Source organism: Ursus americanus, chromosome 31 (genome assembly GCF_024610735.1).
Source record: "Ursus americanus isolate L20-20 chromosome 31, mUrsAme1.1.p, whole genome shotgun sequence".
Classification (NCBI taxonomy): domain Eukaryota; kingdom Metazoa; phylum Chordata; class Mammalia; order Carnivora; family Ursidae; genus Ursus; species Ursus americanus.
This window is the reverse complement of record NC_142157.1, coordinates 6,242,289-6,266,552: the sequence shown is the minus strand read 5'-3', so window position 1 is coordinate 6,266,552 and position 24,264 is coordinate 6,242,289. Positions and strand designations below refer to the sequence as shown.

At 40.3% G+C, this 24,264-nt stretch overlaps 1 protein-coding gene and 1 non-coding gene across 16 annotated transcripts in view; both read right to left on the bottom strand.

Annotated features, from left to right (window-relative positions):
• PARD3 (par-3 family cell polarity regulator) overlaps window positions 1-24,264 on the bottom strand; it is a 636,797-nt gene that overhangs the window by 11,649 nt on the left and 600,884 nt on the right. For all 15 annotated transcript variants that reach the window (XM_045786400.2, XM_045786404.2, XM_045786403.2 and 12 more), the window contains one exon: window positions 8,957-9,077. In XM_045786400.2, the coding sequence (XP_045642356.2) occupies window positions 8,957-9,077 (121 nt within the window). The remainder of the gene's footprint in view (window positions 1-8,956; window positions 9,078-24,264) is intronic.
• LOC123784903 (U6 spliceosomal RNA) lies at window positions 3,167-3,272 on the bottom strand. The gene has a single exon (XR_006777574.1). It is a non-coding gene; the product is annotated as a U6 spliceosomal RNA (small nuclear RNA).

The window sequence follows — 24,264 nt, the reverse complement described above, 5'->3', positions numbered from 1 at the left end:
AATGATACTTTTTTTTAGAAAGAGAGAGAGGGAGAGAGGGGGGTGAGACAGGCACAAGGAGAGGAAGAGAGAGAATCGTAAGCAGGCTCCACACCTAGCACAGAGCTTCAATCTCACAACCCTGAGAACATGACCTGAGCCAAAATCAAGAGTCGGATGCTTAACTGACTGAGCCTCCGAGGCACCCCTATAAATGATAGTTTTGGGTGCCTTTTCTATTTAAATCATGAATGATAAAAATTTCCAAATTTTCCCATACATTCAAAGGGCACGTACTGAATACAAAAAAAAGCTACAAGAAGTTTGTCTGCCTCGTAGGAAAAGCTGTGGTGAAGACGACGGCCACGATCACGAAAAGAACACACGCCCACCTGAGATCTGGAGTCTCCATTTCAGCAATTCAAATGTGCTGCAACCCTAATATAAATCCCACGTGCTGATAAAAATGGTAATTTACACATTTGGTAGAGGGTAGGAAGAACGGCTATGCCACTGAATCATGTAAAGAGTTTAAAACGTTTGCTCTGTTTAAAAGTGGCGACTGCTAATCTCGGTAATTATTTTCTGTAGCAGACCCATCGAAAACTTTAAATCAAGACAAAGTTAACTTTTGTCTATCGATCCCGCCTTTACAGCCTTCCACCTCTACCCCATCACCCAAGATACTTTTACAACTATCGATCGAACTCTTGTGGGTTCTGAATGTTGAAAAGCTTAATTGCTACTAATGATGTGAGTAATGCTTGAAAAATCCGCAGAGCATACCAGTTTCCCTCATAAAGTTCTTATAAATACATTTTGATTTCTACACACCGTTTGTCTCTATCTCCTCTTTCCCAAACAGTGTCTGGATCTATTTCCCCCCTCCTTAAACAGAAGGTAGGATGAAAATAGAGGGGGGGGCTCTACAAAACAAGACAGCTCTCTAGTGTCACATGTGAATGACGACCCAAAGCAGCTTCACTCATTTCTACTACCTGACACCTCTGTGGGTGTACCAGTCATGGAGCCTTTGGCTGGGGGGACGGGTCCTGGGGCTACAAGAAAGGGGTCTACTTTGCAGTAGCACAGAGGCTTCGGCCATGAGTAAAGGGCCTCCCTTTCCTGCAGGAATGGCTTTCTCCAGGTTGACTTCCAAGGGAGGTGATTTCCACCCAATGTGAACTGCAAGGCTATCAACCGAGAAGGATTTGTCGAGTCAAGGCATGGAGCCCCATTATAAGGAAATCACAGCAGATACCCTGAAGTCTTCAGAAAGATGAAAACAAAAACAACAGCATCATCTTCCCAAATTCCCCAAGTACAGGGAAGGCAATCTAGGGGTGCGGGGTGGCTGTGTACTGCAGACTGGCTCGCTAATTAAAGCAGACAAAACCCTAAAAAGGGAAGAGGAGCCATTAAAAGTCCAAGACAGAAAAATAGAGAAAAGGACAGATTTTTTGGTTTGGTTTTGTTTTTGTTTAAAGACAGCCAGGAAGAAAGCTTGGGGGAGAAGAGGGTATTCACATCGCAGAGGATCAATTTTCCATCTGAAGGACTAAACTACTTTCAGTCACTACCAACCTGGGATGGAAAGGATTTAGCAATATAGCTATTAAAGGCTCCATTATCCCATCTATCAACTGCCTCGGCCCGCAAGTCTCCTTGTGGGCAACACTCAGGTATCCGCAAAGTTTTAACAGCATACTGTACTTATGTCTGCAGCCTGCCATTTAATTCTTTTAAAAGCAACACTAAGTCCTGCCCATCTCTGAGCTCTGTGATAATAACTCTAACCTCAGCTATTGTTCCATTATCTTAAGAAAGACTTCAAACAACCTGCTGCTTTATTTATGTTGCACCTGGCACTACATCGGTGAAGAAGTTGCTTTTTCTTCTCCTTCTCCTTCTCCTTCTCCTTCTTCTCTTACCCGAGTTGGGAGAGAATTCACTTTAATTATGGAGCTAAGGAAATTTTCTGGGCCTCTGCTCATCTAAAGACCTTTTGTGCCACAAATCAGCTCCCTCAGGCCCAAACATTATTTTGAACAAAAGCCCAGGAACAGGTGCATTCCATACTACTAGAGCTTAGGGAGAACATTTTGAAAATGGATGAATTGAAAAGGGCTACTTGGATGAATTTCCTGCAGCATCGCTCTCTGTATGTAAAGTAATTGGCTTGGATCTTTTTCTATATGATACATCTGGTTGCACTTTGCGTGTGGCATTTCCAACAAGCATGGCAATTTCAACTACTATGGACTAAGATGGACACACAGTTTGAAGATGAGTTTGTGGTTCCTTAAAACTAAAATGATTACAAACCGTTCCAATGACTGAGATCATGGTCTCATCCTTTCCAAACACAGTGACCTTTCAAGGTCAGAGTACATACAGGAAATGAAAAAAAGACTCTAAGACACTCAAAGCTCATTTTGTAAAACACACAATAAAAACCATAGACCCAGGGACGTTTTGAACAACTGAGCAGCTCTTACTAAGGCAACAATGAGAATTGGTATGAAAATTAATACACTAAGTAGAATTACAGTCACTTTAGGCTCATTCATATGATCGGTAGAAAGGAGAGTACACAGCAAGATCCCAATTGTTCGAAAATGTAAAAAAAAAGAAAAAAGAAAAGGTCAACTTCTGACCCACAATTTAGGAAATTATTCTATTCCTAGAGTAATCAGCTTGTCATCCAAATAATTCCCTGCTCACTCATTACAGGAAATGATAATACAAGCCAAGTGGTTGCTCTAACGTCACTACGGCATTTTGCTATACAATAATTTGGCCTATGACCTTCAGTAGGTGAGTTCCTGGACGTATAAGATCTTCTCATACATTTTTCCTAACATGACTGAATTAAGTAGATAACAGAAATCTATACTAACATATTCCCTACCTCCATTAAGAAAAAAAAAATCCTTATAAATGAACCAAAATGGGTATCAAATCATCTCCACATCTCCCAATGAAAAACATCTACAGCTAAGAAATAGGAAATGCTCAGTTAGCCTCAAACAAACTTGGACATCTCGCATGTGGATATAATGTCACCAACCAGAAAAAGTCCAATCAATCTTAGTTCCCAAATACATGTTTCTCTCTTTCTCAGAGTTACATATTTAAAATATATTTCAACTTCAATGAGGTGTTCTTTATTTTCCTTTTCTTTTTTTTAAATGTGGAATATTCCTGCATTTGCACGCCATCCTTGCGCAGGGGCCGTGCTCCTCTTCTCGGTATCGTTCCAATCTCAGTACACGTGCCACCGAGGCGAACACTGAGGTCTTCTTCCAAGCCTTTCCTAACCGCCCACACTGATTTGGCCATCGTTCCTCAGTGCTTAACACTCCATGCACACCTGTATCATAAACTGTACAAAATATTCTTTTCCTTTGGATCAGCTCGACTGTAGAGTTCTAACAGTAGTCTTTCCTTCCCATCTTTGCTCTCCAGCACCAAACACACTGACTGGAACACAGTAATAAGCACTCAATACATTTGATCAATTAAATAATTAATCAAACAGTAATGTTGCAAATATGCTGGTTTGAAATCACACTGCCAAGTAAAGTCAGGCGACATTCCGCCGCTCTTCACGGTGTGGTATGGGGACTGAGAAACCCAGGCAGGCTCCTGCAGGTTTCAACTCTGTGTTTAGAACTTTTTCATATAGGGTTGGTTTTCCCCTTCAGGTGGCCACTGTATTCTTTCCTCTTTTCAGCCTTTCTGTGCAAATATACATAGCTAAGGATGTTTACCACACCTCAAAAAAGAATCCTGCTTCAAATCAATCAACATGATACATCGCATCAATAAAAGAAAGGATAAGAACCGTATGCTCATTTCAATAGATGCAGAAAAAGCATCTGACAAAGTACACATCCATTCATGATAAAAACGCTCAACAAAGTGGGCCGAGAGGGAACAAACCTCAACATGCTAAAGGCCATCTATGAAAAACCCACAGAGAATGTCATTCTCAATGGGGTAAAACGGAGAGCTTTCCCCCTAAGGTCAGGAACAAGACAAGGATGTCCACTCTCACCAGTTTTATTCAGCATAGTCCTGGAAGTCCTAGCCACAGCAATCAGACAACAAAAAGACATAAAAAGCATCCCAATTGGTAAGGAAGAAGTCAAACTTCCACTATTTCCAGGTGACATGACACTATATGTAGAAAACCCAAAAGACTCCACCAAAAAACTACGAGAATTGATAAATGAATTCAGTAAAAGTCACAGGATACAAAATCAGTGTACAGAAATCGGTTGCACTAATAATACACTAATAATAAAGCAGCAGAAAGAGAAAATAAGAGAGCAATCACATTTACAATTGCACCAAAAACAATAAAATATTCAGGAATAAGCTTAATTAACCAAAGAGGTGAAAGATCTATACTCTAAAACTATAAAATGTTGATGAAAGAAATTAAAGAAGACACAAAGAAATGTAAAGACATTTCATGCTCATGGATTGGAAGAACAAATATTGTTAAAATGTCTATACTACCCAAAGCAATCTACACATTTAGTGCAATCCCTACCAAAATACCACCAGCATTTTTTTTCACAGAACTAGAACAAACAGTCCTAAAATTTGTATGGAATCACAAAAGACCCTACATAGCCAAAGCAACCCTGAAAAAGAAAAGCAGAAGTGAAGGTATCAAAATTCCAGACATCAACTTATATTACAAAGCTGTAGAGATCAAGGCAGAATGGTATTGGCACAAAAATAGACACACAGATAATGGAACAGAATAGAAAACCCAGAAACGAAGTCACTATTATGTGGTCAATTAATCTTCATTGAAGCAGGAAAGAGTACCCAGTGGGGAAAAGACTGTCTCTTCAACAAATGGTGTTGGTTAAACTGGACAGCCACATGCAAAAGAATGAAACTGGAGGGGTGCCTGGGTAGCTCAGTCAGTTAAGCATCTGCCTTTGGCTCAGGTCATGATCTTAGGGTCCTGGGATGGAGCCCCGCGTCAGGCTCCCTGCTCAGTGGAGAGTCCACCTCCCTCTCCCTCTGCCCCTCCCCCTGCTCATGCTCACTTTCTCTTTCTCTCTCTCTCAAATAAATTAGTAAAATTTTTTAAAAAAGAATGAATCTGGACCACTTTCTTTCACCATACACAAAAATAAACTCAAAATGGATTAGAGACCCAAATGTGAGACCTGAAACTATAAAAATCCTAAAAGAGAGCACAGGCAGTCATTTCCCTGACTTTGGCTGTAGCAACATATTTCTAGATATGTCTCCTGGGGCAAGTGAAATAAAAGCAAAAATAAAGTATTGGGACTACAAAAACTATTTTATCAAAATAAAAGGCTTCTGCACAGCAAAGGAAACAATCAACAAAACTACAAGGTAACCTACCAAATTATTTGCAAATGACGTATCTGATAAAGAGTTAGTATCCAAAATATATAAAGAACTGATACAACTCAACACTCAAACAATAACTAACCCAATTAAAAGATGGGCAGAAGACATGAACAGACATTTCTCCAAAGAAGACATCCAGATGGCCAACAGACACATGACAAGATGCTCAACATCACTTATCACCAGGGAAATGCAAATCAAAACTACAATGTGATATCACCTCATACCTGTCAGAACGGCTAAAATCAACAATACAAGAAACAAGTATTGGTGAGGATGTGGGGAAAAGGAACCCTCATGCACTGTTGGAGGGAATTGCAGCCACTGTGGAAAACAGTATGGAGATCCCCCAAAAAGTTACAACTAGAACTACCCTATGATCCAGTAATCACATTACTGGATATTTACCCAAAGAATACAAAAAGACTAATTCAAAGGGATACAATGTTTATGCCCAACGTTTACTGCAGCATTATTTACAATAGCCCAGTTATGGAAGCAGCCCAGGGGTCTGTTGATAGATGAATGGATAAAGAAGTTGTGAGATACACACAATGGAATATTACTCAGCCATAAAAAGGAATGAAATCTTGCCATCTGCAATGACATGGAGCTAGAGAGTATAACGCTAAGCGAAATAAGTCAGTCAGATAAAGATAAATACCATATGATTTCACTCACATGTGGAATTTAAGAAACAAAACAAATGAGCAAAGGAAAAAAGTGAGAGAGAGACAAACCAAGAAACAGACTCTTAACTATAGAGAACAAACTGATGGTTATCAGAGAGGAGGTGGGCGGGGGAACGGGTGAGATAGGTGATGGGGATTAAAGGGGGCACCTGTTGTGATGAGCACCTGGTGTTATATGGAAGTGCTGAATCACTACATTGTGCACCTAAAATTAACACAACACTGTGTGAACTAGACTGGAATTAAAATTAAAGACTTAAAAAAAAAAAAAAAGAACCCTGCTTTAAGAACCTGGTAGGAAGAGATTGAGTCAATTATGCCAACCAATGTAAACAGACTAACATAATTCTGTCCCGTTGCTACCTGGGAATGACTCAATTTACTCGATCATCTAAAAAATAAATGTTTTAGAAAAACAATACCATTAATAGTAATATTGCTGCGGAAACACAATTAGAGATATTCTTAGACATTATATCTGCTAAGCTGGTTTTACAACCTCCCAAAGTTAGGCTAGGATTGATTTCACAAGGAGTTTTTACTCTCGGATGTTGGTCTCACATTGCCGAGTGTCTGCTCCAAGGCTCCACCTTCCTCTCTTGAACCGAGGTAAAGCCCTTCAAACGAGCACCGCTTCTCCCATTTTTCCTTCACTTTTTCAAAATTATCTTCCACTGACTCCAGTTTGATCACTAAACTCCACGATCAAACCGTTCATAGGTGTCTGGCCTTGTGTCGAGTATATTGACGGTGTTAGATTTTAGGGCCACAAAGGACCTCAGAGATGACTTCGCTCTATTGCAGCACTTCTCTAAGCTCAGTAGGCTCCAGAATGACCCCTCCAGGGCTTGTTAAAATACAGATGCCTGGACCCCACCCAGAGAGGTTTAGATCCAGGAGGTCTGAGGCGGTGCCCAAGAATGTGCAATTATAACACGCTTCCAAGTGACGGTTCAAGGTGCTGGTCTGTGGACCACACTTGGAGAAGACTTACTTGTATCTGCTTTGCCTTACGCACTCAGCTTCCTCTTAAGTTTTTATTTTAACCAAGGGTTTAATGACTGACACTCAACCACCTACCCTAACTCTCTTGTTTCCAACACAAGAAGATGGGCCTGAAGAGCCAGGGCACTTGGCCAGTGGGCCTCTGCTCCGTCCTGATACCATCTTTCTTCAAACTTCCAATCTAGCTTTGAAGCCTCCAACTACGTTCTACCTTTATCTCTGCTCCCCTACAAAATAACCAACGTCTCAGTTCTGGGTCAGGTGGAACTCTTTTTTTCACTTTAAACCTTTTTCAACACTACTATTCCTTCTAGCCCTACTTTCTCAAATTATCTAGTGTAATTATCATCCCAGCACTTTGAACTGAACTCATTAACTTTTCGGACCTTAATCTCTTGTCTACTTCAGGAACTCAAATGGATGGCATACTTTTGACCTCAAATTGTCCAGAGCTGTCCCACCTCCAAGATCCTGGACTCCAAAATATATATAGTTTTGACCACAGCCCCCTAGGCTTTCTAACCCCTAGACCACCAACCTTTCTTGCAACCTCCCAGGCAATTGGGGCAATGCTTCCTTGAGCCACACTCACCGCCCCGTCCTTGAGCCACACTCATCGCCCCGTCCTTGAGCCACACTCATCGCCCCGTCCTTGAGCCACACTCATCGCCCAGTCCTTGAGCCACGCTCACCACCCTGTCCAGCGTGTGCAATGCTCCACCAGCATCTTCCCCAGGCCTCCAGAGTGACTTCTCTGACTTTCTGTCATGTCTGTCTTGCCAATCCCCACCACGGAATTAATCAAAAAATTGTTTTTCTATTCCCAGTCCTAAGCATTGTTGGCTATGGTCACAGTACCATGTTGACTAGATTTACTAATACTCTCAGCTAGAACTTCCTACCTCAAGCAGCTTGTATGTTCATCTCTATTTGATTCTCTCTCAAGTTTCCAAAGAGATTCTTCAAAATTCCTGTCATCTTGAACACCCCCACCCCCCAATCTACCGCAATGCCTCCCAATCCCAGAAATGCTATCATCTCCAAGGCTAAAGACAAGAACAGAGCACAAGTCCAGGGCTGGACTGAGGGGGATCAGTGCACCACACTGTAGAATTTGGACTCTCTCTCATGGGCCCTGAGAAGCCATTTAAGTTTTGCTTTACAAAAATCACTGTGGGGTGCCTGGGTGGCTCAGTCGTTAAGCGTCTGCTTCGGCTCAGGTCATGATCCCAGGGTCCTGGGACCGAGCCCCAGGTCAGGCTCCCTGCTCTGGGGGGAGCCTGCTTCTCCCTCTCCCTCTCCCTGCAGCTCTGCCTGCTTGTGCTCTCTCTCTGCCAAATAAATAAATAAAATCTTTAAAGAAAAGAAAAATCTACTGTGATGGCTGTGAGCCGGATATGCTGGAACAGGAATATGGGCAGATAAACCAGAGGGATTCAACAAATACACAAAGGAGATGAGGGAGAATAAAGAATCAAGAATTGCTAAATATGATACTTCACGTGTAGTAGATACACGATAGGCATGTGTTGAACTAATTTATTCTGGCTCTGATTCTGAGAAAAATGTATATAGAAAAATATTTACTAAAGTTAAAAAAAAGTGCATAGTTGAGAGCAAGAATCCTTTTGCTATGTCTTGTCATAAGGCAAATGAAACTGATTATGCAATGGACAGATGGTGCAACAAGATATAAAATGAAATTAGCAATGATGAAACCCAGATGGAAATGAGGAAAAGGTCAATATGTTAAAGGTCAAAGGAATTTGGCTCCATCTTGTCTTGTTTCATAAAGGACGAAGGTCAGAGCGTAGTGGCTCTTACTGCAGGCAAGCTGTCAGACTATTTGCTGTGCTGCAGAACCAGATACTCACCCAGGGCTGTTCAAAGCTATAGGTACGTCGCCGATCTTCCACATCCTCATCCTGCTTCGCTTGCTGAAATTCTTGCCGTAGACGTTGTATCCGATCATGGTTGCTAGGAGTTGATCTGTTGCTAAAAGACAGAAGGGGCAACAATGAACACCCTTCAGAGATACAATCTGTGAATTGCAGTTGCTAGGGGAGGAAAATGGCAGCTTGCTGTGGAATGACACTGTTTAAGAGGCAGAGAGTTTATAGAACAATATCTGGGCATTTAAAATGCTTTCATTTTGTTCATATGATTAAGACTTATTGAAGTTATTTCAGATATTCAGAGGGCAAGCAGTATGCTTAGACGTTCCTGTTGTACGCAGTACTTTACAAGCCTCATTTCCTTTCTGTAATCTGGCAAGGTGTTGGCAGCAAAATTTTTTTGGAAAGGACATCGCATTAAAAATCAGAAATACCAGGGTCCTGTCCTCATTCCTCCACCTTCTTAGACTAAGGCACTCAATACCTCTGAGTTGGGGGGGGGGTTTATACATATGAAGTGGACATGATAATCATTTTTTGCTCTCAATATCATAGTTGCAACAGTCAAGTGAGGTAATACCATACAATACAGCCTCACAAACGGGCAGTATTGTTTTCATAATACTATCACATAAAGTTCCTATTTAGGGTTAGCAGAGGTCTTATACACAAAATGCAGTTCTCACAGCATAAACTACAAGCATTTGAAAAATAACTTTGGGTGGTAGTTTCATTTTACCAGTCAGCTGATAATAATGTTGCCTTCTTTTTTTATAGGATTAAATTTTAATTCTCACAAAAAGCTTTTAAGATAGGTACAGATGGTAGTATTTCTCTCCCTCTCTCTCTCTCTCCCTCTCTCTCTCTCTCTCTCTCTCTCTCTCACACACACACACACATACACACAAATGTAGAAACTGACACTCGAAGAAGATAAGTGACTTGTTTGCAGTCTCCCAGCTGGTCAATGGGGAGGTAAAGCTGGAGTCCAGACTCTTCTGGTGTCCAGTCCAGCCCTGATTTCACTGTGCCATGTTGTGTCAGTAAAACACATGTCGGACTCCAAAGCCCCTGCTTTATAAAATCATACAGATTTTAAAAACAGCATTTTGCAAGAGTTGCAGAGATGGCCAAGATTTAAAATAATCTTAAATCCCTTGGCACTTTTGGTCTATGTCATCCCCTGAGGACGAAGGCGCGTCCTAACAGGAGAGCTATTCGAGCACATTAGGTACATGCTGTCTCCCCAACAAAACATCAGACTCCTTGAGGACAAGAATTGAGCCTTGTATTTATCATCTAGACCCCCAAGCTGCTAGTAGAAAGGGGAGCTGTAAGCTACTAGAAGACCGGGTCTCTTCACCGAAAACATGTTACCCTGGTTACTCAGTGTGATTCTGAGTTCTTCTGGCTGACACCCCCCTGGGTCATATAATTTGTCAGAGGTAGCCTGGAAACAGAAAGTCTGCCATAGTAGAGTATATAAAATTCTCTAATATATATCTTCATATAATTCCACGTGTTTTGAAGAATTTCAAAGGTTTAAAAATCTCAAATTGAAAATATTCACATATAGGACAATATTAATGTCTTCCACAAAAATGGGATAGTCTTTCATCATTTAATATACTGGGTAGATCCCTACCACCTTTATGTTGCTATTAATTTCATTAGAGCTTCTGGAACATTCTGTCAATACTCTCAGTTCGATTATTTTTCCAGGCAATAAAAGCCCGTCTTCCCTTTTTTCTTCTGACAAATATTTTGAACGGATCGCCCTGAGGACATTAAAGGTTAATGGGTCTGTAAAATGTGCTACTTGACAAGGCTTCAGCCCACATTCGGAGACTGCTTAAAACTTCCCCTCCATACTCTTGAGCTGACGAGGTTATTATTCCCACTGGTTTTTAAGAAACATAGACAGCACCTTATATTTTGGGGCACATACATTTTCACTAATGGCTTCCCAACGTAATACCCAAGCCCCGGAACTCCTGGTCTCCATGTGAAGCTTTGGCAAGGTAGGCATGAAGATAGTTCCCGAGACAGGAAGCGGGCATTCATTAATCTCACTGCTGTTTCTCCAACTGTGACTTTTTTGTTCCTGGAATACTTCTTCATAGCTTTTAATAAGAGGATTGTAGGAGGCTTGACTGACAAAGTATTTTACAGGTCTAACTAGAAATACATCCCTATTATTTTCATGCAGCATAGACAGTTTTAACCCTATAATTATTAGGTTCATGAAGTCCAAACCATTGCTGAAGATTGATCTCCTACTATTTGCGGTTAATTGAAAGTGCAGATCGCCCAGCACAGGAAGTTGACCCGGTGTCCTTAATTTTAAATTCTGGTGACCTCAATGTTTTTCACAGGAACAGCCAAGTTCTGGAAGTCACTTCTGCCCTCATTTCAAATCTCAGCAGCTGGTGAGATACTGTTTCACTATCTTTTCCTTTGCTTCCTTTCTTCCTCTGCTCTAGAGAATGGCAACCCACTTGCCTAAGACTAGCGAAGCCGCTCTAAGGATTGAAATTGAAAAACAGGCTGCAATGATTTTCATGATTGATGAGGACTTCCAAAGACTGGAAGACCATCAAGCATCCTTGGGGGACAACGGTTGGCAGTCTGAAGGTGAAATCCTGGCTTCAAGAATGCAACCCTTGCAACTGCTCATTCTGTTTCTCAGGCCAGTCTATAATGGGCCAATAATTCACATGTGGACTTCTAAAGTTCTTGGGTAGCTCTTGTGCCAAGAAAGCCAAAGGAAATTTTAAATATTCATTAGCATTAGTGGCTAATCCCTACACATCCCAATCAACTTATATTTAGGTTCATTGCCAGTTTAAAGTTGCTCATTATTGTGTGTGTGTGTGTGTGTGTGTGTGTGAAGAATATAACAAAGATACCACATGAGTCAATCAGATGGTGAGAGAGACAATACAACCCTTAATGAGAAGCCAATAAATCATAATTTCTACAGAAAGGAGGGACGAAGAGGGCAATTATAGCGATGGTCTTTTCTTTTTTTAAAGATTTTATTTATTTACTTATCTGCCAGAGAGAGAGAGAGAGAGCGTGAGCACAAGCAGGGGAGCAGCGGGCAGAGGGAGAAGCAGACTCCCCACTGAGCAGGGAGCCCGATGCAAGACTCTATTCCAGGACCCTGGGATCACAACCTGAGCGGAAGGCAGATGCTTAATCAACTGAGCCACCCCCCAGGCATCCCAGAAATAGTTTTTCATAAAGAATCCACACAGACTTAAGACAATTTAAGTCTAACATTAATGCAGCCTTCCTTTATACATTTTTTTTTTTTAGTTTTAGTCCAATTGGAACTTTCTTTTATACTTTTATACGTGTGTGTGTGTTGTGTGTGTATTTATATATAAATTCTAAGCTAAACGAAGGCGGTTGGTTTTGGTTCAGTAATGATCTGGAAGTCTTTCTGACAGCATTAAAACAAGGATACATTGAATCACGCACCACAGAGATTCTTAGTCCGGCACGTACAGTGTAACCCTGAATTATATGGAACTCAGATCTTTCCCATCCATAACTACCATGGGGTTTGTACCTCCCTAGCGGAGGTAGATTAGCGTGCTGGCTTTATAGCCTTCGGAATGGACGCTGCAACGTGCTTTGCAAACGCAGCTGAGCATAGCAATTCCCGCTAACTGGAGCAACGGTCCGGTGGGCAGGTGAGCGCTGACCCTGTCCTGCACCTGGGCCCCACAGGTACGCTATCCGACCATCTCCTTAGGTCCAGCGAGTGAGAAAAGAAACATCAACAGCCGCTCTCCTGCGTGCATGCGAACCATGCAGGGCACTTGCTTAAAAAACGCTGCCTGACTCAGACTCATGCAGAGAGATTCTGATTCAGTCAGTCGTGGGCGGGTCCCGGGAATCCGTATGCATGTGAAAGCCCTGCAGGTGCCACACGGGCAACACTTAGAAAGTTAGTATGTGTTATTTCTATAATCAGAAAAAAATCGAGATATTTAAATTGGGAAATATAGTATTTCATATCTTAAAAAAAAAGGAAAGAAAGTAAGTCAGCCTGCACACGTCATCATCGGGGCAAATTCCAATGCCTGTGGGGCAATTCACTAAGGACGGAAGGAAACCCCACGGCCTTGGGAGCGCCCGTGTACGTTCTCTGACAAATGGCAGTAATATGCTTGGCCTGGAAAGGGAGGCCCTTACTTGGTTCCAGTAGATTGTCCTGCAGGGATGGGAGCCTGGGATTGCCTTCTAAAAAAAAGAGAAGTCAGAACTATAGCTTTCTCCCCTATTCCCTGAATTTTAAATGTTGGCTTACTTTCTTTTTTCGAGCCTAGGTGAGACAAAACAAAAACCCAAAACCAAATAGGTCTGTGGGCAGCTAGCTTGCAACCTCTACTTTGTATTCTGCGGATGCTGCCTGCTTTATATGTTGTTTTTCTAGGCTATTTACTTCCACTGCACCAAGATAAGGCCAGCGATCCCCTAGTAACAGTCCCAAGAAACAAAAATATTTTTTTAAAAAGACAACTAGGCATTGGCCATCTAGTCTTGCCTTTTCAAAACTGTCTGCTCCTTCTAATCTAACCTGGGTATACTGCCCTGCAGGCTTGAGTTGTGACCTGTCTTTTCAGACCAATATATGCTGGGAGAGAGGAGTTTGTGATGTGACTGATGAATTCTTTATGGACTAAAAATACCTTAACATTTGCATTTTTAATTATGCAAAAGAAATCTGGAAAGCTGGAATAGAGGGCATAGCTTTAAGATCCAGAATTCAATGGAAGGGATAACGACCACTCATTTTTTTGAACAAGAAGTACCACCTTGGTACATACTAGTTTTCCCATAGAGGGAAGAAAACCATGAAAGGGGCGGGGGAAGATAAAAGAAGGGAGAGAAGAAACTGTGGCAGGCTTTCCACGATGCCCAGAACGGAGAGATGATTATAACTTCTAGCACAAGACAAGAGACGAAGGTAAGTTCACTTGTATCTTTCTGCAATATCCTCTCCTTTCCTTTCCATCTTCTGATTCTACCAGTGAACATTGTTTTACAGTGTTTATCACTTACACGTGCATGTGTTTCTCTTTCTTAAGCTCACAATTTCATCACAATCATTTAATATATATATATTTTCAGCAAGTCATGTCCCTGTGGCAGGGTAAACTGTTACGCGAATACCCGTAATGGATAGACTTCAGAATGGCCCCGTGATCCCCGCTTCCAAGTGTTCACAGCTTTGTACAACTCCCCGCCTCTGAGTGTGGGCAGGGCCTGAGACTTGCTTCTACCAATGAAGCGGGGCAAAGGTGAAGGAATGGATCTGATTACATTTGCGTGAGTATATAAGAACGCAGTGTCCATCTTGCAAGCCTGTGTCTCTCTCTTCTGGCTCTGAAGAGAGCTGCCCCGAATCCTACAGCTGCAGAGAACAGAATGCTGTCAGCAAGTCCAGGAGCAGGCAATCACATGTTTCTCTAGTGGAACCTCCCAGTGAGACCCCAGCCTGGCTGGCCCTTTGACTGCACCTGCATGAGACCCTAGACAGAGGATTTGGCTGAGCCATTGCTGGACCCCAGATCCCTAGAAACTGACAGAAGCTGTTAAGACTGTGTTAATTTGTTACGCAGCGACAGAACTAATACCCGGTGATGCTGGCCTTGGCCGTGTGTCTTGACGTGGCCCACAGGATGTTTGTGGATGTGATGCAAATAGGGGTTTGAAATGGGATTGCCCAGTGGGTTTGCTATCTTGTGCTCCATTGCAACAAAAGATAACAAACAGAAGATAACAAATAGACACTCCAAACCTCCTTCACGTAAACACACACCTACACACAGACACACACACACACACCACCACCACGTCACCTTAGATAGTGTTGACAGGGTGGGGTGGAGGCTGCACATACTTATTAAATGAAATAAAGTGGCCTAGACGCACCAAGGCCTAAGCCCTGCCCACAGCTGCAACCAAACATATTGCCTGTTGCAAAAGCGTGCTGGTTAGAAGAGCAGAATACAAGAGAGGAATCATATTTTATGAATGAGTTTTACCACTATCATTTATATGGTTAGTCACTCCAAAGTTCCAGTCTCTGAGAAAAATTGCACAAAGTAAATACTATTGCAGAAGATGTCCCTGAAAGATGGTTACTGCCAGATCTTAACACAAGACACCAATCAAATGTGCTTTCCACTGAGCACCAGTATATCGCCAAGAACACTCCATGGAAATCTACCCAATTGCTCAGGATGACTCCTTCCGTCACTTTCCTCATCACTTTACCCAAGATACCCACTCTGGCTCTGTGATCTCTGAACATCAGTCCTCATGAGACCAAAGCAGCCATGAGGGTGTCTTCTCAGAGTGTGGTGAATACAGACCTGCAACCAGCTCATTCAGTAAACTTGAACTCAAGGGCTCACCCCTAGTTTCTCTTCCTGGTAGAGATGGGTGACCTGCTAGGATCCGACATAAACTCTCGAAGAGATATTCCTGGGTAAAACTGGTTTTACTTAGTTTGTCCAGAGTTCGGGACTTAACATATGTCCTTCAGATCCCTAACTTACAAAAGAACAGGTGTGCGCAGTAAGATTTTGTTAACCACATCAGCTTATATCCTCAGCCTTTCCATTTTTGCTACACAGTCTTCAACCCTAGCAACCCTTACTTTTTGGCCTAATTACAAAATTGTATTCCAAGGCTACTGGATTTCACACCTGCACTTGGCATCCAATTACTGGAAATGCAAAATGACATTATTCTTTTCCCAATTAAAAAAAAGCACAAAAGTCAATTTCCAAATTCTATCTGAGATCTTGGATATCATGCACCTCCACAGTCAAAGCGTACTCCTATTGACGTATTCCTAGCACTCCCCCAGGGGTCCCCTGCAACACCAGAGGGGGGCCCCCTAGAGCTCTGCTGACTGCCAACTTCTCCCCTTAAGGAACTCTTTCTTCTCCACCTGACGGTGCTTCAAAGTCCTACCGTCTCCCAGACTTCTGGGATCTTGCCGTCAAGGCTTCTGAAACAGCACTATGGTCTGCATCCCAGCACACTGACAAAGGCGAAGAGAGTAAGTTAACGTTTCCAGGACACCACTCATGACACTCAGAGACCCTGTTTTCCTGAACTCTGGCTATTCCCAGCCTCGACGCTGTCTGTAGATAACTCGCCCTTCAGAGGAGGCCCCTGTGCTTTGGTCTACTTACTTCAGGGAAATGTATCCCTTTTTTACTTCCTTGGTAGTTACACACAAATGAAAAGACTAGAGGTCCTGTACATTATGTCAACAACCCATCCTTCCCGGGTACTATTACTTTTCAAAATATTTTCACTAGAGAAAAATTAAAGCACCTTTCCCTTCCTTGTCCAATTATTAATTCTTCCTGCATCCATTCCATGGATGTCACTTAAAACAGACACCAGGACTGGAGAAGGCAAAAAAGTGACACTGGAGGAAACATAACGTAGGGCAGACCTGTCACACAGCTTTAGAAACAGGCAGCCAGCAATGACCACAAGCGTCTCAGATCATTAAGCAATGTCTTACTGTGATGTCATGCACGGATGTACAGAGTTGTAATCCTTTCAAAACAGACAGATTGTCAGCATGATAAAGTGGATACAAACAAGTTCTTGAACAGTGATGACTACAGTGTTGGGGGGAGAAATGTCACTGAACTAAAAACGTTGCCGGCACAACTACTAAGGGGCTGAGGCCATTGAGAGACTCAGGTACACGAAGGCTTCTCACCGAGCTGTTTCTCTACACTGATTAGCAATTCCATAAACTATTCCTGATCTTGTAATCGCCAGACAAATAGTTATAATCTACAGATGTCAGAACTGAGTTCTTAATTGCTGCAAATGAGTGAGCAAACACAGGTTTCTCATTAAACCCATTACACCCCGTATGTTAAAATGGAGCGCTTGTCATGTGTTTTCTTTCTTGGCACTCCAATCAGGAGCATTCTTGGTAAAACCCTAGGAACAGAGAAGCAGAGCGAGATCGCTAGGGTGTGCGGCAGGCTCCTGTCCCTGGAGGTAGTACTGATTCCCGGGCTAAAAACCTTTAAACGGCAACGCGTTTGTTGCCAACATTTTAATGATGAGCGACATTGTGCCTCCATCTTTGCTTTCTTAAGACGGAGTCAAGTGGTGTCACCCCTCTTTGGAGGCTTTTGGTTCTCTTAAAGGAACCTAGAGTGCTGCCTCCCATGGCACTTGGGTTTGCCTGTTACCTGTGCAGGTGAAAAAGCATCAACTGCTAGATTGAAAGGGAAGGGAGGAAGGAACAGCCTGAAATGCTGTGGAAAAGCATACCTGAATTTCCATACGAGGTAAGCACCAGTCTTCTGGATAAGAAGACTAGGGCTTTCCATTCTGGCTCTCTCTCTCAGGCTGGAAGATTTATGAGAAATGGGGGAAAGGCTGGGAGGGTTAAACCAAGAAATGTATCAATTACCAAACTACAAATAAAAATAGCTCCTCTGCACAAGCTTCATTAAGTTTTATCAGCAAGTATCTTGGGGTTTTACACTCAAACCACAGGTCATAAATTCACAGTAAATCCCCCATATGTTCACCAAACACCTGAATTCAATTTCTCTTCTGGTTGTGAAGTAAGAATATGCTGCTTCAATTAATTATGCATGCAAGTTAGTTTCTAACACGGGGAGGTTTTTTGTTTTTTGGTTTTTTTCCCAATGCTGAAGGGTATTTATAACATCCGAAATTTGGGGCTAGATCTTTCTTCAGTCTTCACAATTTTATGTTGGTGTGTACATATAAATTCTGTCTTCCCAGTCTGAAAAAGTAAAGTTGGTAAATACTTTGTTATAATGTATAATTTTTCTATAGACAATCTCAAACCTTTGTGAGATGTGACAATGGTCTTAATATTTAAGGTTTTTCGACAAATGTTGCTGTGGGTATGTACAGATCACTCTAAATTACAGAGAAAGCCTAAAGTGAGGCTAAATGGCTATATTTATAAGTGTCTATATGTACATGTGAAATTAGCTACTTAGGAAAGATCATGTCATTTGCAGTTTATTTTCACAGTTTTGCTCATCCCTTGTAATACGAAAAGAATTATGAGAAACTTATGCAAATCCCAAAGGCACTCACTTTCCTCAGCTGATAAAATTCATTTTCAGATTTTTGACATCCATGATTTGTTGTCCATTTCACACCAATTTCAGTGTAATAAATCATAACAAATTAAAAACATACAGCTGTGTTTTCTGGGTTAAAAAGGTAGTCACCAAAGCTGTTAATACTGCATTTGCTTCTGATGTGATGAGTCACAGGGAGGGTCACCTCTCTCCACCAGAAAGACTGGGGACTGGATCTTACTCTCTGGGTCCCTGTGTGGTCATTCAATAACAGGGCTATCATTTTATAAGCAGCAAAATCTCAGGAATGTACCCCTCACCCCATTTTATTACTATCATCACTCTTCCTTATTAGCCTGTCACTGGTCTCAGGCAGGAGCGAGGAAAATTTAGCTTTACTTTTTCGAGGGGAATTCCTCCAGCTACAAAGAACACACACGTGCACAGACATATATAATTTCAGGACCCGACAATAAATACACAAGAAAAGACATTCTATTGTGAGCCTGAGGCCGCTTTTCCTGACTAGTAAATTTCAGAGAAATAATCCAAGTTGTTTTCTACCCAGAAAGACTGCTAAGTCTATTGTAGTCACACTTCCGATGAGGCATTTGCTTAAAACTTAGCACAAAATAACATTATGTAGCAAGCTTTAAGAGACCATCAATGAAAAACGATTTATCAAAGTTTTCATTTCAGAAATCATGTTCTCATAAAACTTTCCAACAAGTGAGCTTTGAATATTGTGAGACGGAGTGCCGAAGCCTAAGTCCCCAGAGAAGGTGCGAGAAGCCAGAATGAACCTCCCCAGGCCTCTAGAAGAAAATGGGCAAGGTGGCAGAGGGAGAGAAGCAGTGTGCCTCGAGTCTTCCTCACTCCCTAGTAGGCCACTCTGTGGGGCTTTAAACAAATAAATGATGAGAGAGAAAATGTTTTCCAGGTATACCTATGAATTTAAATGCATGCTTGAAAATACAATGTTACTGCCTCTAAGAAACCACATATGTCATTTCTCTTTGCATAATGCAAGATGCAGTTCTAATTTGGAGATAATGCCCCAAGTGCACTTTCTTTTCATAGAGAGTATGATTTTCATAAACCATCTAATAAACGGCAAGGACATATAAGGTATTCTATTAGGTCAGAGAGTTGAAGAAAGTTTATGGATTATGCTATTCATTCAATAAAACCACTGGGGATATGAAGGTTAGCCAGTTGCGACCCACAGTTAGTCTGTGCTTCAAACTAAAATATACATTTGAGTGTCTGAATAAAGAGCAAAGGAATCCAGGAGTATAGGTGAAAATTCTGGAGAACGAAAAAAAGAGTGAAAATCAGGAGTACGTTAGGAAAATTTGAAATAAGAAAGCAATGGAAATTAAATTATAAAACCTGATAGGTTTTGATGACAAAATAAAACGATTATCATGTTCCTTTTCATATTAGAGAGGTTTTATCATACAAGCACAGAAACTAATTATAGAACCATTATTTTAATTCTTTAATCATGAAATGATTACATAGAATTCAAGGCTAACATTCTTTTTGTTTTTTTGCATTCTCTCTCTTTAATGACAGCATAATTGCAAAATACTATATAAAACTAAGCTATGGTTTTTTTTAAGATAAAAATTCCAATGCAATACAGTGCTTAATGCTCATATCAATTCTAAATTATGGATAAATTCTATATGGCTTTCTGAAATGATTTAAAATGGAAAATAATATAACAGGAGATGTAGTGCCTGTGATTTCACGACTGGCTAACTCTGAAAGGTTTCTGAGAACTAGAATAAAAGCAGAAACATACATTTATTAGTCTTCTAAGAAAACAGAACATTGGATGTGCCCAAATGAAGATATTATTGGCTTTTAAACATATTATTATTGTACATATTATTGATTTTTAAACATTTTAAAGATCATTGGAATACTTCTATTGACTGATAGATTTTTTAATGTTTATGTCTTAATTAACTTCATAATTACTAGCTAATAATATTTTAGGCTTTCCTTCAATTTGTAATTTGGCCATGTCTCAACTTAAAAATAATTTATCTAAATAGAGAAAATAAATGAGATAGAAACATCAATCAGTTTAACTTCTCATTTCATGTTCTTAAATTATGAGAAACACAAAAAGTGTGACCATTTTGGTTTGGAATTATTGATAGATTTTGAAAATGGCCTGTATCATTCTTTCATAAATTATATTTTTTCAAAGCAAAACTTGCATAGGTAGGGTTGATACTTTGAAATGCTAACTAAAAGTCTTAAAGTATCTTCTGTTTCATCGCCTTGTGTCCCTCTGACTACCCGGTCCCAAGATAAACACTCTAAAGACTTTTCACTGTTTTCTACAATACTTCTTTTTAATTCAACCTCAGATACTCAGAACAGATCAATCAAAATTCCTGGTTCGTGATACACTCTCGTCGATGATTCTTGGTTCACTTTCTTCCATATAGTTAACGATTTTTAATACTGTAGCCAAAATTACTAAAAGTAAGTCATCAATATGATTTATCACATAAAACAAAAACTAGGGATTTAACAATAATCCACAACTAACCAGATACCCCTGGCCTTTCACTACACTTTCCCGAACAATTTTAAACATTATCTGTTGATTTCCTGTGACGGCAGAGGAAGCAAGCACTAGCCCTCTTACACACCGCAACCCCAACTTCCACTCCCTGTTTTCATGCCCCACGTCCTCCCGATCCAGTTATAGCGGAAATTTTAAATGATTTTTTTAGTATTTATATTATTTAGGTAAATATTGTTCATTACTAACTCAAATGGAGCACTGCGATGACATTTCCTTTCTTCTAAGACATCTCCTTTCTTCTTGGTTTTTCTTTTGCTTAGTGTTCTTAGAACCCGTCTCTAATTTTTTCCACCCTCTGTAGTCTTTTTTTTTTTTTAAGACTTTTACTTTTTAGAGCCTTTTTAAGTTCACAGCAAAACTGAGAGGAAGGTACAGAGATTTCCTATAGACCTCCTCCCCACATGTGTGTAGCCTCCCCCCGTTATGAACACCCCCCACCAGAGTGGTATACAGGTTACAACTCAAGAACCGACATTGTCACAACATTCTTAGTCAAAGTCCATAGCTCACATTAGGGTCTGTTCTTGGGGTTGTGTATTCTATGGGTTTGGGCAAATAAGATAATGACATTTATCATTAGAGTATCATACGGAGTGTTTTCTCTGCCCTAAAATCCTCTGTGCTCTACTTACTCATCTGTTCCTCTCCCACCTTCCCTGGAAACTACTGATCTTTTTAATGTCTCCATGTTTTGCCTTTTCCAAGAATGTCACATAGTTGGAATCACATATTATGTAACCTTTTCAGATTAGTTCCTTTCACTTAATATGATTTAAGTTTCCTCCCTGACTTTTCATGGCTTGATAACTCATTTCTTTTTAGCTCTAAATAATATTCCACTGTCTGGATATATCACAGTTTATATCCATTCACCTACTGAAGGAAATTTTGATGGCTTCCAAATTTTGGCAGTTACAAATAAAACTGCTATAAACACTCATGTGCAGGTTTTTGTGTGGACATAAACTCTCAGCTCCTTAGGGTAAACACCATGGAGCACAACTGCTGGATTTGTAAGGTATGTTTAGTTGTATAAGAAATCTCCAAACTTTGGTCTTCCAAAGTACCTGTACCATTTTTGCACTCCCAACAGCAATGACTGAGTTCCCGCTGCTCCACACCCTCACCAGCATTTGGTGCTGTCAGATTTTGGCCATTCTAAATGATACGTAGTGGTATCTCACTGGTGCTTTAATTTGCATTTCCTTGATGACATGTGATGTGAAACATCTTTTCACATGCTTATCTGCCATCTGTGTATCTTTTCTGGTGAGGTGATTGTTAAAGTCTTGAAGTCGTTTATCCTTTTTTAAAATTGGATTGTTGAGGGGCCCTGGGTAGCTCTGTCAGTTAGGCATGTGCCTCTTGGCTTCAGCTCAGGTCATGATCTCAGGAATGTGAGACCGAGCCCCACGTCAGGCTCTGCACTCAGCACAGTCCTCTTGAGATTCTTTGCCCCTCCCACTTCCTCTCCCTCTGCTCCTCCTCCCACTCACACTCTATCTAAAATAAATAAATAAAATCTTCAAAAAAAATAAAATTGGGCTGTTGGTTTTCTTATTGTTGAGTTTTGAGTTCTTTGCATATTTGGGATAACAGTCTTTTATCAGATAGGTCTTTTGCAAATCTCTTCTCCTCTTTATAGCCTTCATAGCCAAATATCTTCTCCCTGTTTATATTCCTCGTTCCTTTATAGGATCATTTCCACATGGTCCAATCTATCATAGCCTATCAATTCTGGTTTTTTTCTTGGAGCCCTCCAACTCAAGTGTTCTTTCCACATGCTCCAGTCTGCACAGTGGAAGTCCTGGCACCTCCCTCTATCATCATCCTGGGATTTGTCAGAGTATACATTGCGTAGCTTCCTAAAAGGGGAAGTATTAGAAGTAAAAAAACAAAACAAAAGCTTGCATCTTTACATCACCACTTACTGACACAGGTTAGGAAACACTACTCTTCAATATTTGAAGGTGTGGTTCCATGGTCATCTAGCTTCCAGTGTTGCTGCTGAGAAATCTAACATTCTGATCCCCAACTCTTTATTGTATGTATTTTTAAAGAATCATCTCTTAGTTTCAGTTATTCTGAAACTTTACAATCCTGTTTCCTTTTAAAATCGACTTTTTGGGGCACTAGTTAGTTCTTCAATTTAGAATCTTAAGTTCTCCATTTCTGGAAAGATTTCTTGTGTTATTTCTCTAATAATCTCTCCATCATTATCTCTGTTCTCTCTTTCTAGAAAACATATTAGTTATATGGTGAACCTCCCAGAATGAACTTCTGATTTTTTTCCTCTCTTTCTTTCCCACTATATTGATCTTTGTCTTAGTCTTATGTTTTATGTTCCTCAGCAAGCTTTAGAATTATTTCTAAATTCTTCTTTAATATTATATATGTCTTATGCATATAAATTACTTTTTAGAATATTTATATATTTACACATGCTATATGTTTATATATTTATATATGTTAATATATATGTAAATATATATGAATATGTATATATATACTTAAAAAATATTTTCATATATATTGACTCAGAGACTAAATTTTTAAAGCATTCAATTTGTAACCTACAAAGCTCCAAATACAAGCAAATCTTAGTTTTATGATTTAGCCAAGTCTTCCAAACTTTTCTTCCACAAATATATATTTTGGCATTATACTCCAAATAGTTTTTTCTTTGACATGTAATGAAATTCACAGTTTGGCTGTAGATGTTTATTACACAAGTTGACTCCCACTGCTCAAAGTGGTGATTATGATCTGTAATTTTTAATCCTCTGTTTCAATATTTGCTGGCCTCCACTCTTAATTCTCCTGCCAAATAGTGACCAGCTCCCACTTGGATCTCTTAAAATTATCCCATTGGTGTTCACGGTGGAAGGTTTCATGACTTTTCCCAAGTGCAATCCTAACTATAGCTACCGAGGCATGCTTTGAGAATACAGTCCGAGCTTCCAGCACATCCTCACCACACACAAAGCTGATGCCATTTTCTAAGAGATTTAGTTCTGTAGCTAGTGCATGTGAATTAATATAAGCAAAGCGAACCTGGCATAAGATCCTGAATAATCACAGTCTTAGAAGAATCAATTGATACTCTGATTAACTAAGAGCTTAGCAAAAGTCCTCTTTGTAAGTTTGTTACAATCCCTGAGTGTGAAAATCTTTCTAGAAAGCCCTAAAGTCTCTTCCATCTTGGAAAGAAGGAATAATGGATATCATTTAAGTTTTTTAAAAAGTTTTTAAGATTCTCATGACCTTTAGTTCTCATTACTGAGTATTTGAGTAGGAAAAAGAAGTACTTGAGCTGAATCTTATTCCATCAACTATAAGATAATACCCGAAAGCTGTTTTGCTTTCTCACTGATTTTTTTGGACAAACTCCCAATAGCAGCACTTTTGTAGACATCTACTTCTTTCTTCTAAAAGTCAACTTTTGCAAACATATTGACTGATTGTGGGTTTGCTTGGTTGATTTTTAGTTCATTGAGACTTCATTGTATCATATTATTTACACATGACTTTAAAATTATACTGTA